A 16,731-nucleotide genomic window follows, 5' to 3' on the forward strand; every position below is an offset into this window, starting at 1 on the left:
GCCCAGCCGGTCCGCGGCATGTGGGATCTTCCCAGACCGGGGCACGAACCCGTGTCCCCTGCATCGGCAGGCGGACTCCCAACCACTGCGCCACCAAAGAAGCCCTACACCCCTGATTTCTATTGGCTGTTCTATTTAAAGGAAGGCAGCTATTATGGGGAGAATTTTATCTGCCTCCCCCCCACCTCACTGAACCCTCAGAATGTAACCATATTTAGGGATAGAGTCTTTAAAGAGGTAATTAAATTAAAATGAGGTCCTTGGAAAGTGGGTAGGTCCTACTCCAATATGACTAGTGTCCTTTTAAGGAGAGGAAATTTGGACATAGACAAGTACAGAGGGAACACATGTGAAGCTAGAGGGGGAAAGATGGCCGTCTACAAGCTAAGGAGAGAGGCCTAGAACCCATCCTTCCCTCACAGCCCTCAGAAGAAAACAGCCCTGCTGGCACCTTGATCTCAGACTTCTAGACTCCATACAGTGAGAAAACAAATTTCTGTTTTTTCAGCCACCCAGACTGAGGTACCTTGTTATGACAGCTTTAGCAAACTAATAAAGCAGCCAATATGTTACTATATAATGTTACAATCCCAATCCTCTGTCTCTTTAGCTGTAGACCAAAGATACCACTACCACTTAACCTCATTAGACTGGAAAAATAAATTAGATAATGCACAGTATCCAAAGATAGTACACACTTAATAAATGACAGCCAATAACTGTTGTGATTTTTTTCCCCTATATGCCAAAAGCAAGATGTAAGTGCCGTACAGTTTACTGCTTAAGGGCAGATCCTTGAGTGAAGAGCCATGACATAAACTCTGACATTCAATAATCCCTCAAATGACAAAATATTAGAGCAAACGAAATGAAGAACTTCCAGATGTACTGGAGATAAGCAAGAGAACTACATGAACGGGAATAAAATGCTGAAAATAGCAAAACCAAATAGAGCACCAAAGGAAGGTCATTCTGATAATCTGAATTAATAAAGAACCTACTCTAAAGCAGCCTAAACAGGTGGAAGGAACATAGGCCCTGCAAAACCTTTTGTGACTGAAGTTCTGCCCAATACTTGTTAGCTGGTTATCTTGGATACTACTTCAGTGAGCCTGTGTGTATGATCAGGCCACACAAGATGGCTGTTCTCTTGCTCTCTGTACATCCCCTGATCGAACAGTCCCTCCTTCACCTCACCCTATTCACAGGACTGACCTTTCCTCTTAATCATAGAGCTTATCAGTATCTGCTTAAGTGCTTGCCCCTGCTTCAACCAGAAATTTTTCTGATTCTTAGAACAGAACTGCTCCAGCATGCTGGGTTATTAAAGGGAAATATCTGCCCCCTTGATGGTTGTTAACCAAAGGGACAGTGAGAGATGTCCTCCTCTGCTGGTTTCCCAGGTAACTTATGAGCCCACCTGACATCAGTTCCCCGTATAATTGGTACACTGGTACACCCCCCCCACCCAACCCCCACCATGAAGACTGCTGCCATGTCCTGTCTGCTGTTGGTACAGAGTGGGGAGTCACTCTAGAACTTTGCTTCAGACGTGTAAGATCCCCTGTTCAATAAACCATTGATGTCTCTGTTGCTGTCTCCAGGCATTTTCTTTGGTCTCGAGGCTGGGCAATTACAGGACTTGCAGGCCTACAGGGTGCAGCCTAACACTGTGATTCTTCTGATTACCTGTAAAATGGAAAAAATAATAAGGCCCCAGTTTTCTTAGAAGGATTTTATGAGATGATGTACCCTGCTTCCAAGTGTGTTCTTGGGACCCAGGTGAGGTGCACAAATAAAAGTTACTATGAAAAAGACAGTACGTAGATTTTTTTTCTTTCAACAAAATAATTATTAAATAATATGAGAAATAAAAATAAGTGTAATTTAATAAATGTTCCACTACAAAGTGAGCTTCCCTGGGTCATATAGCTTTATATTTCCTGAGTTAGACATATAATAGTGGCTCAATTAAATAGTACATTAATTAACCAGTATTTTCTCAGATCTGTACTAAGTATCACTGGGGGCATGGAAAATTATCATAAGTAGTATGTGGACTTTGGTGTTTAAAATGTTGAAACAGAGAGTGAAAATATCATTCCCTTTTCTACCCTCTCTAAATCTTTCTGATTAAGTACCTGGGAAAGCGTGAATTTGGTGCTAGCAGATCTTTAAGGCCTTGCAAACACTTGTTAATCCTTGCCCCCTTCCCCAGTCTTTCAACTTCATAACAAAAAACAAGTTTCCGACTGAAAGTAGTAGGCAGCATAGCATATAACTGAAATTGAATAATATATACATATATTTACATATTGTTTTATAGTTGTATTCTGTTATGTCAGAGGCAGGAACTTTCCACTATGGTTGTCTTTTAAAATACATTGATTTCATTTTTTCTTTTTTTTTTTCTTATTTGGCTGAGCAGCCCTGCTTGCAGGATCTTAGTTCCCCGACCTGGGATCGAATCTGGGCCCACAGCAGTGAAAGTGCAGAGTCCTAACCACTGGACTGCCAGGGAATTCCCCTAAAGAATATATATATATATATATATATATATATATATATATATATTTTTTTTTTTTTTTTTTTTTTTTTACTGTTGTGGCCTCTCCCGTTGCGGAGCACAGGCTCCGGACGCACAGGCTCAGCGGCCATGGCTCACGGGCCCAGCCGCTCTGCGGCATGTGGTATCTTCCCGGACCAGGGCACAAACCCGTGTCCCCTGCATCAGCAGGCGGACTCTCAACCACTGCACCACCAGGGAAGCCCCAAGAATATATATTTTTTTAATATTTAGTGAACAATAGTACAGATTGTACCCTGATACAGAAAAAAGAAAAATTCATAAAAGTGGAACTCAAATAACTGAAGTTTGAACAATACTGGATAAAATAAGCAATGTCATAAACCAGTAAATGGCAAAATGGCACTATTGTTATATTTTATACTTCTATATAAATTATAGCTCTATATATGTTATATAAATATATAAATTATATATTATAGCATTAATATAACACTACTTATATATAATTGTATATATAAAATGTAATATAATTAATATTTATTATTACATCAAACTGTATTTAATATTAACTGCCATAGGAATTTGGAGGGAGTAATATTATTCTGGAATGTGGCAATCTGGGAAAGTTTCTTGGAAGAGATATAACAAGATTTGACCTTGAAAGAAAAGATCGCTAAGGTTTCAGTTGGTATATTATCAACTAAATATGTCGGGTAACACATTATTCCAAAATTGAACAGCTTAAAACAGCAAACATTTATTACCTCATAGAGTTTCTTAGGGTCAAGAATCTGGGAGCAGCTTAGGTGGTAGTCCGATTCAAGATCTCTCACAAAGCTGCAATCAGGTTATCTAAACTTTAGATTCTAAAGACTTGACTGGGACTGGAGCTTCTAAAGTCCAAGAAAAAGCTTGTTTATAATGCTGTTGGCTGGAGGCCTCAGTACCTCACCATGTGGATATCTCTATAAGGTTACTCATGACAAGGGCTGGCTTCCTTCCTCTGGAACAAGTGATCCAAGAGAGCGGGGGGGGGGGGATCAAGATGGAAGTCTCTTATCGAATCTTGAAAGTGGCATACCATTACTTCTGTCATATCCTGTTGACCATAACGCTGGAGCAATGTAGGAAGGGCACCAATATTAGAAGGTAGGGGTCACTGGGTGCCATCTTAGAAGCTACTTCCCACAGTTGGCACAGAAGAGTGTGCCTCTCAATCCTCATAGCCATCAGCATTAGCTGGGGAATTTCAAATACCCCAGATGTCCAGGCCCCTCCTCTGATAAATTGAATCAGAATCTAGGGGCAAAGCTCTGCAGTAATATATTTTTTCAAAGTTCTACCAGCAAGTTTGATGCATGATTAAAATTGGGAACCACTGGACACAGGAGGAGTGAGAAACTAGGAATGTAAAAGTGAGAGTGGCCCTTTGATTATTACCTAGTTACATGGATAATGTACCATGAGAAGACATATGAGAGATTTTGCACTCTTGGCTTGAGACAAGGGTGGAAATAAGGCCAAAGAAAGCTTAAAGAAGTTGGAGAAAGGTTAAGATTCAGGAGTGGACACATGTATTAAATGGTGGGTATGGGTTTGATGTTTGAAAGACAGCCTTATTTGTCAGTGGCTCTTGTTTGTGTGGTCCCTGGTGACCCCCAACTGGAAACAGATTCAAAATCAGTGATTCTTCCACAGGAATTTGCTCAGTTCAGGAGGCTTTGGAGAAGAGGACTATTCTGGAACAAAAAGTAACTGTTCGGAGTAAAAGGCCTGGAGTTCCTATATCTGTAAGGAAGGGTCTGGTACTTCTCTGGGGTCCCTGATGCCCTGACTTGGCCTGGTAGTCCTCTCTGACCTCTCTGAGAGGTTTCAGCAAAGAAGTAAAATGACACTTCCACACTGAGCACCATGCCCGTTGTCCTTTTGAAGTCCAGGATCAGGGGTCAAAATGAGTCACAGCTGATCACCCAAAACCCCCAGCTTTCTGCAGCTACTAAATATTTGAAACATATAAGGATGAAATCCAAAGCCATTATACTGTCATATAAGGTCCTACGCATTCTGGAAGGCCCCGTTCCCAGCACCGTTTCCCACCTCCAGCTATTTTGCCACCTCAGTCCCAGTCACATTGGCCACCTGCTGTCCCTTGTCTAACACCAGGTATTTCCCCCTTACCCCACATATACGTTCGGGGCCTCTTGTTCCTGCTTCCTTCTGCCTAAAAGAATCTTCCCCCGTGGCCCACTCCCTTGTCTCTTCATCTTTGCTAAAATTTCACCTTCTTGATGAGCATTCTGTGATTATGTTATTTAAAATGGAAGATACAAAACCATTCTTTACCTTCCTTTTCTGCTTTGTTTTCCTCCCAAATGTTTAATGTTCATTATCTTCTGACACTCTTTTGTTGTTGTTGTTTTTGTTATGTGCGTGTCTGTTCCCACATTAGAAAATAAACTCTATGTGTGCATGACTTCCTTTCTGTTTAGTTCATCGATACATTTCTGGCACCTAGAAGAGTTTATGAGACATAATATGTGCTCAACAAATATTTATTGAAAGAAAAAATGAACTAGAAAACACTGTACGGGCTGAACTTTGAGATTCAGTTTGATAAATGAAGATGACCTTAAGCCTTTCAAATGCCAAATAGATGTATAAGATTCCTTTTTAATATATACCAAAATATGTGCATAATAATTCTTAGACATTCACAAAGCAGTCTCACTGATCCTCATGATAGTCATGCAACTAGGAATTGCTGTTATCCCCACTTTACTGATAGGGAAACTGTGTTTCAGAGAAGCCAAAATCTTGGCCTCTTAAAGTAAGTGGCAAATGTTTTAGGAATTGGTCTCCTAATTTCAAGTGTAGAGCCCATAGGCCAATCATAACAGTGGACACAGGTAATGTTGATTAAAAATGAATTATAGGGGCTTCCCTGGTGGCGCAGTGGTTGCGCGTCCGCCTGCCGATGCAGGGGAACCGGGTTCGCGCCCCGGTCCGGGAGGATCCCACGTGCCGCAGAGCGGCTGGGCCCGTGAGCCGTGGCCGCTGAGCCTGCGCGTCCGGTGCCTGTGCTCCGCAACGGGAGAGGCCGCAGCAGAGGGAGGCCCGCATACCACAAAAAAAAAAAAAAAAAATGAATTATAAGGGAATTCTCTGGCAGTCCAGTGGTTAAGACTCTGTGCTTCCAATGCAGTGGTCGGCTATCTAGATCCCAGAGGCCATGGCACGGCCCCCCCAAAAAAATTGTAAAATAAAATGCTAAATACTGAAAGAATACTCTAGAAATAAATCACACTTCTTAGGTCAATGGAGATAAAGGCATAAAGATATAGGAAAGACTGGGAGGTCCCGGCTTGCATATAGAAAGGGTATATGTGTGTGGGAGAGGTTGAAATAAAAAGGAAAAAAACTCTGGAGAAACGTCAAGAAGGTAAAACAATGCAAGTTGGAATAATCAGAGAGGCGATTAGATTTGGGATTGGCTTTGCAGGAGACAGGATTTAGATGGTAGAGGAACTGGGGCTTAACAGAAACAGAATGGAGAACAGCTATATGGTGCGTTTCAGGAAATAACTGTATCTTTCTAGGCCTAGTATTAGTCATGTCTTCACTACATCAATAACAATTCTAATTTCATATTCAATGTTAACTGATTTAGTAAAGAAATGAACTAATATTAAACTCCATAAATATTCTGCATGTTTCTAGTGACCTTTTTGAGGCTACAGGGAAGGCAATCACTGGCTTTTTTCTATAGTTTTGGCTTAACTCTCCTTTGTTCCTGAGCTCATAAGTTCAGCCCCAATGTTGTGCTTTCTATTCCCAGAAGCCCAAGGCCTCCTCTCCTTTAATGGGAAAAGATTGAATAATATCTAGAAAAACAGTAAAGATGTTGGGTTTTACCATCTTAATATCTGATAGTCTGTAGCATGCTTGGGACTTATATTTCCACACTGATTCTTGAGAATGCCTAATTAGCTCTGAAATACGGGCCTAAATACCGGAAGATTGCCCTTCCCCCTTGGAGAAAAATGCCATCCTTCATGTCTCAAAGATTGCCTTTTCATTTAGAATTTCTCCCTTATTACAAGGGGAAAAAAGGTAAAGAGGAAACAGAGTGAGATGAAATGTGGAGCTGACTCAGAAAAGAAACTGATACTCAATTCTTTTTCCCAATTAAAAAATTTGACCATGTAAAAATAATAGTGAACAGAAATGCCATTCCCAAAAGGGGTGAAACATTAAAACTTAAGAATGCAGCAGGATCAAATTACATGAAAAATCTAAAGGGGACACAACCTGCTTGTTTTCCTTTAATTCATTTTTTGGGGTGATATTTATAAAGCATGGTGAGGGTCAGGGCGTGGAATGGCAAGTGTACGACTGCTGAAAAATGATGTAAGATAAGTAAACGTTCAGTTAGAGCATTTGAAATTTGCTAGCCACTAACTTACTCAAAGATTGATCCTCAGAGTAAAGCTGAGCTGGACGGTAAGTGAAATAAGCACAATAAAATTCGTTTTGGGTGAAGGCTGTAACATGTACAACTTGTTATCAGATCATCTTAGGTGAAATGCCACAAACCCAAAATCTAATTTGTTGCACAAATCAAGCAGCATTTACTAAAGGCTTCAGATTAATATTGCTTTTGTCTTCCTCTAAAGCTGTTTAAACTAAGTGCCAGTTCTCTTTGGAAAGCGTGGATGGCTCTGAAAAGAGCCTTTGGATATGACGGAACCTGATCAACTGCTTTGCAGCCAGTGGCTCACTTGGAGCTGGTGTACTTGGTGACAGCCTTGGTGCCCTCAGACACGGCGTGCTTGGCCAGCTCGCCAGGCAGCAGCAGGCGCACGGCCGTCTGGATCTCCCTGGAGGTGATAGTCGAGCGCTTGTTGTAATGCGCCAGGCGCGACGCCTCGCCCGCGATGCGCTCGAAGATGTCGTTAACGAACGAATTCATGATGCCCATGGCCTTGGACGAGATGCCGGTATCCGGGTGGACCTGCTTCAGCACTTTGTACACGTATACGGAGTAGCTCTCCTTCCGGCTGCGCTTGCGCTTCTTGCCGTCCTTCTTCTGAGCCTTGGTCACCGCCTTCTTGGAGCCTTTCTTCGGAGCAGGAGCGGACTTGGCAAGCTCAGGCATGGTGAAATGGCGTTAACAAACTCCCCGAGAAACAAAGAGTGAGCAACGGGAGAGGCGAGTCCGTTTTACTTACAACTGCATATTTAAATGAGACTTAGTAAAGTTCTTTGTCTGATTGGCGAATACTTGTAATAACGTCATTATCAATTTTGTCCAATCAGAACGCGCATTTAAAGGACCGACACGTCTCTTTTGAAACGGAATTACTACTTTACCCAATGGAATAACTTCTTTTTCGCGCCCAGCTGCAGCTATAAAATGTGCGTTTTTCTTCTTTCCCCTTACTTGTTTCTGGAGTAGGCTTTAGAATACTGCATCATGTCTGGACGTGGCAAGCAAGGAGGCAAAGTTCGCGCCAAGGCCAAGACCCGCTCTTCTCGCGCCGGGCTCCAGTTTCCCGTGGGCCGAGTGCACCGCCTGCTCCGCAAGGGCAACTACGCTGAGCGGGTCGGGGCCGGCGCACCGGTGTACCTGGCGGCAGTGTTGGAGTACCTGACGGCCGAGATCCTGGAGCTGGCGGGCAACGCGGCCCGCGACAACAAAAAGACGCGTATCATCCCGCGTCACCTGCAGCTGGCTATCCGCAACGACGAGGAGCTCAACAAGCTGCTAGGCAAAGTCACCATCGCTCAGGGCGGCGTCCTGCCCAACATCCAGGCGGTGCTGCTGCCCAAGAAGACCGAGAGCCACCACAAGGCCAAGGGCAAGTAAGGCCTCAAGAGCAACGCCATCGAAACCAAAGGCTCTTTTCAGAGCCACCTACTTTTTCTGCGGAGGAGCTGGGACAGTATAGTTTCACTTAATTCCATTGTCATTGCCTGGGGAAAAGAAATTACTTCATGTAATTTATTTGGCAAGCAGTTTCAGCCACTTTAAAGGATTCCTAGTCATGTCCTCGGAATGTCAGGAAAAAATCAAGAGCTTTGGTAAAGAAGTGAGTGTCAGGCTTATTTGCAGTAACTCGACCTCTCTGCTCTATGCCTTGATTCCTGCAATATCAAGTCACCTTTTGTTGAGCTTAAAACAATGTGCAGTGAATTAGGTGCCTATCTGAACTTGACGCGGGTTGTTTTTAAACTTTAAAAAAAAGTTCCTCAACTCACATTTAACATGCTTTTGGACAATTTTGCAGGTTACTGGATCCAGGTCAAACTTTCTATATCAAGTTTTTCGCTGAGTTCCAAGAAGGAGGAAAGGTGAAAACACTTAGTGGAAGGGCAATTTTTCTTGACGAGCGGCCAAGTAAAATATATACGTTACTCAGTGCACAGCTGTTTTCAGAGATCTCTGGGTGGCTCTGAAAAGAGCCTTTGGGGTTTGCTTATTAAGCGCCAACTTCCTACTTCTTTTTGGGAGCCGCCTTCTTGGCCTTTGCAGCTTTGGGTTTTGCTGCCTTAGGCTTGGCAGCTTTGGGTTTCGCCGCTTTTGGCTTCATTGCCTTAGGCTTAGCGGGGCTCTTGGCAGCCTTCTTCGGCTTTGCCGCGGCTTTGGTTTTCTTGGGACTCTTAGCCACCTTTTTGACGCCAGCGGCTGCGGGCTTCTTCGCCTTCTTGGGAGTCTTCTTCACCACCGCTTTCTTCGCTCCCGCAGCCTTCTTGGACTTCTTCGGGGTGGCCCCTGCGGGTTTTTTCGCTTTAGCAGCCCCCGCCTTCTTGGCTTTCGGCTTGGCTTCCCCGGTGGGCGCCCTCTTATTCAGCTTAAAGGAGCCGGAAGCACCCGTGCCCTTGGTCTGCACAAGGGTACCCTTGCTCACCAGGCTCTTGAGACCCAGCTTGATTCGACTGTTGTTCTTCTCCACGTCGTAGCCGCCAGCTGCCAGTGTCTTCTTGAGCGCTGCCAAAGAAAGGCCATTGCGCTCTTTGGAAGCGGCCACAGCCTTAGTGATCAGCTCGGAAACTGGGGGCCCGGTCGCCTTGCGCTTAGCCGCGCCACCGCTCGCGGATTTCTTGGTAGACTTCTTCTTGGCAGGAGATTTCTCCACCGGCGCCGGGGCAGCCGTCTCAGCAGGAGCGGTTTCCGACATGGCGATGGGAGAAACTGCTAGAAGAAGAGAGATTCAAAACCCAAAGAGCAAGTTTTGCAATGCTACCTTGCTCGGGCCCGGGGCTTATATAAGCCGGTGCTGCCCTGTGATTGGTGGAGCGTCCGATCCACCGCCCTCAGGCAGCCGGCTCTCGTGGTTGGACTCCCAAATTGTGTTTGTTAGTCCCAAAATTTGATTAAATGCTAAAAACAATGGTACAGAATTTGACTCTTTGAAGCTCCAAAGGAGGAAAACAGCCTCCATGTTCACATACTTGTTTGTGTTTTTATGAATCACGCGCAATTAATGAAAGATATTTTTAAAAATCCCTTCAGCTTTTCATATGTGTCCATCGGGCGTAAGGCATCGAGCTAGTTAGTTGCATGTTGCAATAAATTTTTACTAAGTACCAAGTGAACGTTTTTTAAAAGGCTTTGTCCCTAAGTTCGGCCTTTGATTTTTGCAAGAGGAAAGACACTAGGTTCCGTGGTTTTGCCATAAACTTTGTTTCAAACTGCAGCAAGTAACACAGACGCAGGACTGCTGGTTGCCTACAGCCCCAAATTAACCATATAGATCTTACTTTAAAAACCGGTTCTGCCTCCCAAGGAGTTTCCACGTGCCAATGTCTTTAGAGAATGGGATTTTGCCGCTAGGAAAAGTTCTGTGGCCAAAGTGACTTCTTCCAGGAGGAATAGAGATTGCTTTGGCTACAGGATCCAATGACCTGCATTCAAACAAATTTGGTTTGTTTTTGATTGAGATGCTTTCTCTCTTTAATTCCTAAGCTAATCCAATAAAATAAGAACAAAGAAAAATGCTTAACCCCGATAATGTATTTTAGAAAAAACCCTGAAACCTGCTAAAAATTATTCAAGGACTTCCAGTAGCCCTCGAAAGCGCAAACTGTTTAGATGGCGTGGGACTTTGTCCCTCTTTCACGGTTTTTCCCAATGCTCTCAAACTCCTTACCTCCGTCAACATTTAACAAATTACACCGTCAAAACACCCTCTTTTGTAGGAAATCAGTGTGGATATTTTTGTGTGTTTAAGTGAAGATAGACCTGTATCTTCCAGTGAAATAATTGGCCACTGACTATAAGTGTGGACTGGCTCTTAAGGGACTGGAGGTTATAGAAGTTTAAGAGAATTCAGGAAAACATTAACATCCAAGGGAACTGAGGCAAGGACCAGGACGTAGAACGGAGGATGAAGTTTGCTATTTATTGGGAGGTGGGAGGGGGAGGCATGGACAGGATTTTGTGCCTGGATGGGGTGATGATTAGGATCTCTCATGCAATCAACAGTCAATTCTCTCCTGGGAAAACTGTAGGCCAATACACTTCATCTCTTCAGGAGCTCCTGGAGTTGAAACTATAGCCTACTATGGCCAAATCTAGACAGTGGCCTATTTTTGTATGGCCGTCGAGCTGAGTTTTTCTATTTTTAAATTGTAGTTTTAAAAAACTGTGACAGACTATATGTTAACTGCAAAACCTAAAATATTTACTCTTTGGCTCTTTTGCTGTTTTGTATTCCTTCTCAGACACAGTTCATGGTGTGTTGCTATAGGCCTGCCTCTTTCAGGACTATGCAAATCGAGATCTAAAGAAAAGGAGATCTTAACAACATGTTCCAACCAAGTATTTCCCACTTTTTCAATCACAAAACTTTCAGAAAATTTGGTAAGGGGTTTGGGGGAAGTCATGTTGGAGAGGAGCATAATAAAAAGAGCTAACATTCATTGAGCATTTAAGTGCCAGGAACTAATCTAAGAACGCCCTACAAACTAATTTGTCTGCTACATTTTGCAGCTGTTCTAGGTGAGTCCCAGAGAGATGAGTAATTTGGCAAAGATTATACAGCTAGTAGTAATTGGCAGCTGTGAGGCTCGAACCTCGACCATTATTTCTTTCTGCAACAGGAAGGCAAGAGGCATTTTCCGAAGTCAAGGAGCTAGGGTACTTAGCAAGAACAAAAAAAAACAAAACAAAAAAAACCTTCATTTGCCATTTACACAATTATCCACAGAAACCAATAAACTTTCATAAGGTATGGGCCAGTTTTCCTTCAGTCGCTTCGTGTAGCCAAAGGCTTAATGGTTGTATCACTTTAAGTATGCTTCCCCAGAAACAGCTCAATAGGCTGACTAGGAGCACAGAATACAGTAACCTCCATCTGCAGCTTAATCTCCAAATATGCAGCACTGAAGTGACACAGTAACAGTTGAACCCACAACAGCTATTTCGTCAAAACCCTCCTGCCATTTTTCTTTTGGGGGTAACATGTATCTTCTACAATGAACAGTTCCTTTTTGGTGACAGTTGAGGAGACGGTGTAAGATTTAAGCTCTTTCCCCGCGGATGCGGCGGGCAAGCTGGATGTCTTTGGGCATGATGGTGACGCGCTTGGCGTGGATGGCACACAGGTTGGTGTCCTCGAAGAGCCCCACCAGGTAGGCCTCGCACGCCTCCTGCAGCGCCATCACGGCTGAGCTCTGGAAACGCAGATCGGTCTTGAAGTCCTGCGCGATCTCGCGCACCAACCGCTGGAACGGTAGCTTGCGGATCAGCAGCTCCGTGGACTTCTGGTAGCGGCGGATCTCGCGCAGGGCCACCGTGCCGGGCCGGTAGCGGTGCGGCTTGAACAGTTCCTTTTTGGTGACAGTTGAGGGGCTCTGAAAAGAGCCTTTTCGGATGAGGTATATTAATAGGAGACGGTGTAAGATTTAAGCTCTTTCCCCGCGGATGCGGCGGGCAAGCTTTCCGCGGCGCCTTACCGCCTGTGGACTTGCGAGCAGTCTGCTTAGTGCGAGCCATGCATAGGTAGTGCCAATTACTTAACAGGAGAAAGAGGAGCCAGTCGTCCCAATATATATAGGGACCCTCGCGTCTTGATTGGACAATAGACTGTTGCCTCCTCGTCTGCCCCGCCCTTCCCCGCCCACAGAATTGGTTCTGGGCTTATTCCTCAAAGAAAAGGAAGCGTTTTCCCGCCTCTACTTCGGTCATTAGGATAATGTACAGAGGAAATATCTTGTTGGCTTTAAAAGACTGCAGGATGCATCAAAATTCTTAAAGTGTTATCTAGAGAATCTCAAAGTGCCTTGCACTATTTTAAACACAGTACAAGATGTCATGATTGGGTTGACAAAAATAGTTTACTGAATAACATAAAAGGGAACCAGCTTATGATAAATGGAGGCATTGAAATTCGAAATCCAGCCATGTTCTATGCCAGTAGTCTCAAACTTCAGCGTGCTTAAGAACCTCTCAGCTTATTAAAACGAGGGTCAACCAACTTTTTCTGCAAAAAAGGTATGATAGTATTTTAGGCATTACTCGCCATACTGTATCACTACTTTGCCCTTGACGTGGGAGTGCGAGCGCAGTCGGCATAGGTTAAATGAGCCCGGCTTACACTACATCTCTGTAAAAATTGACAACGCAGCTGAGTTATCAAGAGAATTTGCCGCTGTAGGTGGAAAGGTTGACGAGGGCCTGGGGACTGCGACAACGCGCAACTTAAACTCCAACTTAAAAATTTTAGTCCCCCCAAACCACCAACCCAACACAACTACTCCAAATGGGCCTTAATGCCTACAGCTCTTTAACAGATTTCGTGGGTGGCCCTAAAAAGGGCCTTTAAGCGATGTTATGACGCCTTGGAACAACTCTAGCCACCAAACCCGTACAGAGTGCGTCCCTGGCGCTTGAGCGCGTAGACCACGTCCATAGCGGTGACAGTCTTGCGCTTGGCGTGCTCGGTGTAGGTGACAGCGTCCCGGATCACGTTCTCCAGGAACACCTTCAGCACCCCGCGAGTCTCCTCATAGATGAGGCCAGAGATGCGCTTCACCCCCCCACGCCGAGCTAGGCGTCGGATGGCGGGCTTAGTAATCCCTTGGATGTTATCACGCAGAACCTTCCGGTGGCGCTTGGCACCTCCTTTCCCCAGACCCTTCCCACCTTTACCACGACCAGACATCTTAGCAATTCGATCAAATACAGTGCTGCAATGCGCGAAGGCGGTGTTTTATATAGTGGTTTAACGGACCTGGTTGGGAACCGCTCAAGCCAGCTGCGTCTCTTCAGGGAGGTTCCAGACACGAAGCTCCGCCCACGTTTTCAGCAAACTGGAAAGGGCGGTGCTTAAACTACTTGGTCAGAACCGGCGCCTAATAAAAATCCCTCAGCCCAACTTCTCCGTTGTGTTGCGCTCGCCCGCATCTGGAAGACCTTTCTTTTGGTTTGGTCAGGACTTGCTGTCCGTTTTGTTTTGTTTTCTGCCATCTCAGCGACTTTTGGCTGCTGGAACGAATGGCGCATCTCAAGAGCGATGATTACAGGCATTTGGGAGCTTTTGTGAAACCTCGTGGCTGGCCGCCTGATTATAGATAGCTTCCAGGTGGGGTTTTTCGTCGTTTTCAGCGTCGGTGCTCTCCCCTTTTCCTTACTCATCCTATCACCTTACTTTCCCTTCCCTCACTGGCTGCCACATTTTGGGGGGGTAGTACTGGCTTTTTCAAATTTTCTTCATCTCACTTATAAATACTTCAGGAAGCTGTTTGAGGAAGGTCATCTTTTACCTGCAGTTTCCTTTGGTGAGTCCATGAACAAGTGAAAATGCCTCTCAGGGATTACCGCCCTGCCCCCCTGCCCCCCTCCCCACCCCACCCCCCGCTTCTCTCCTTTGTTGAACTGAGAAATCAAGTGCACCCAAAAAACTCCAAGCCTTTAATTTACAAATACAGTTGCCTTGCCAATGCTTTGCCCTGGAAATATTTATATTCACATCTATGTGTACCAAAGGTGTGATTCTCTTTGTTAAAATAATTTAAGTCTTCTCCCACCTTCATGGAGGAAACAAACTGGCTGCAGATTTCTCAGCTTAAAAAGTTTGAGAATCTTTTAATCTATAATGGAAAAGAATCTGAAAAAGATAGATACCTGTATGTACATAGATATATAAGTCTTCTCCCACCTTCATGGAGGAAACAAACTGGCTGCAGATTTCTCAGCTTAAAAAGTTTGAGAATCTTTTAATAACCTATAATGGAAAAGAATCTGAAAAAGATAGATACCTGTATGTACATAGATATATAGATATATTTGAATCACTTTGTACACCTGGAACTTACATAAAATTGTAAATCAAATATAATTCAATAAAAAAGTTGTTTGAGAATGTTATCTTATTTAAATTAAGTACTGTTCAAATGCTTCCTTTTTGTCTTTCTCAGCAAAGAATGATAATGCCTGATAAATTCTTTTTGAATAATTGGGATGAATACTTAGGAGTTGTTTGTTTGTTATTCACATAGGAGAGATATTCTTTTCTGAGAGAAATGTTGGCAATGCTTTACAGTCCATAGAATTCCTTTCCCCTTCAATCAGATGAATAAATGAGGTATACTTGCCTTTCCAATGTTCTGAGGGTTGCTACTGATTCACACTTGTCTGGTCGACAATTCTTAATGTTCTTAGTTCCAAGTGTTGGGCTCAATCCTTTTCATTATTACTGTATTTTCAGTTTGATGTGCCACATGTTTATTTGCTTGACACTTGATTTTGTTTTCTCTGTTTTGGTTAAACCTTTGGAATTAGCTGGTAGATTGTGTTTACATCTCTTAGTTTTCTTTTTTGTTTTTAGTTTTTTTTCTCTTTTATTGTTCTTTAATTGTTCTTCGTTCAAAATTAGTTTACTGACTAGTAATTAGTACCTTTCCTAATTCTCATTTCTCCTGTCCCCAAAAACACACACACTAATCCAAAACACCACTAGCCATTTGGAGTCTTTTCAACTCCATGAACTTAACCTCTCAGATCTTTCCTTCCATTCCATACAGTCTTATTTCTCCACAAAGACTGGCCTTTTACCAAGTCAGAACCTTAATGGAAGCATAAAGTTTCCCTTCTTTCTTGGTCCTACCTCAGAGCAATCACCATCCTTGCTTTCATCTTTAAAGTTTCCTTAAGCATTTATGCCTCCATGTGCTATCAAGACCAATTTTAAAAATTTGAAGATGCAGAATCTACTGCCCTTCCTGGCCTCTTCCTCTCTTCATTTTACTACACCTTTTTATTTATTTATTTACTTTTGGCTGTGCCACGAGTCTTGCAGGATCTTAGTTCCCCCACCAGGGAATCGAACCCGGGCCACAGCTGTGAAAACACTGAGTACTAATCAGTGGACCACCAGGGAATTCCTCACACCCTCTTTCTTGAAGTTCACTCTGCCCTGTTCTTGTCTGCTCATGGCTTGAAATCTGATTTGCAAAACCCCTTAAGAAACCCCTTACTTTCTCCTGAAACTCTCTCAAAACCTAAATGTATTCCCTAATACACACAGCTTTTCATGCCTAACACTCCCTCCTTGTTTTCTATAATGTCCTACCTTGTTTCCAAAATTTTATAATACCATGGTCTTTATAGTCCCTTCTAAGTGTCTCCTAATTTAGCTAGTTATCATGCCTGAAATATATCAAACAATAGCTGCCAGAAACTCTGATTCCCTTTCATTCACTTCAACTTACTAGCATCTGCAGGGTTGGATACTGAGAAAACAAGAATCAAAATGAAGGTGGGGGTCCCTTGGGGTAGGGGTCCTCTGCTGCCTCGCCCTCTTGGGTTTACAACGGGGACAGAGGCTAAGAACACAGTTCCTAAGCTTCTAATCTTTAAAAGCAGACTGGTTTCTATAGACTGAATGTTTCTCTTCCCCCAGAATTCATATATTGAAACCTAATCTCTAATGTGAGGGTATTGGGTATTTGGAGGTAGGGTTATTGGGAGGTGCTTAGGTTATAAGTGGAGGGCCCTCATGAATGGGATTAGTGCCTCTATAAAAGAGACCCCATTGTCTCTTCCACACTGAGAAAATAGCCATCTATGAATTAGGAAGTAGGCTCTTACCAGACACTGAATCTGACAGCACCTTGATCTTGGACTTCCCAGTCTCCGGAACTGTGAGAAATACATTTCTATTGTTTATAAGACACCTAGTCTATGGTATTCTGTTACA

The 16,731-nt window shown here is 43.6% G+C and overlaps 4 protein-coding genes across 4 annotated transcripts in view; 1 reads left to right on the forward strand and 3 right to left on the reverse strand.

The window, feature by feature from the left end:
- LOC102988970 (uncharacterized) overlaps window positions 1-13,695 on the reverse strand; it is a 30,314-nt gene extending 16,619 nt beyond the window's left edge. Inside the window, 3 exon segments of the mRNA XM_024121934.1 lie at window positions 12,135-12,383; window positions 12,427-12,546; window positions 13,397-13,695. Coding sequence (XP_023977702.1) covers window positions 12,135-12,383; window positions 12,427-12,546; window positions 13,397-13,695 — 668 coding nt within the window.
- LOC102988681 (histone H2B type 1-L) lies at window positions 7,305-7,685 on the reverse strand. The gene has a single exon (XM_024121939.1). It carries the CDS (start codon window positions 7,683-7,685, stop codon window positions 7,305-7,307), a length of 381 nt encoding a protein of 126 aa, XP_023977707.1.
- LOC102988406 (histone H2A type 1-like) lies at window positions 8,004-8,757 on the forward strand. Its single transcript, XM_007105832.2, has one exon. The coding sequence runs from the start codon at window positions 8,004-8,006 to the stop codon at window positions 8,394-8,396; it is 393 nt and encodes a 130-aa protein (XP_007105894.1). The 3' UTR covers window positions 8,397-8,757.
- Window positions 9,025-9,762, reverse strand: H1-5 (H1.5 linker histone, cluster member). Its single transcript, XM_024121935.3, has one exon. It carries the CDS (start codon window positions 9,706-9,708, stop codon window positions 9,025-9,027), a length of 684 nt encoding a protein of 227 aa, XP_023977703.1. The 5' UTR covers window positions 9,709-9,762.
- Window positions 13,696-16,731: the final 3,036 nt, after the last annotated feature.

This window comes from Physeter macrocephalus, chromosome 18, assembly GCF_002837175.3.
Source record: "Physeter macrocephalus isolate SW-GA chromosome 18, ASM283717v5, whole genome shotgun sequence".
Classification (NCBI taxonomy): Eukaryota; Metazoa; Chordata; class Mammalia; order Artiodactyla; family Physeteridae; genus Physeter; species Physeter macrocephalus.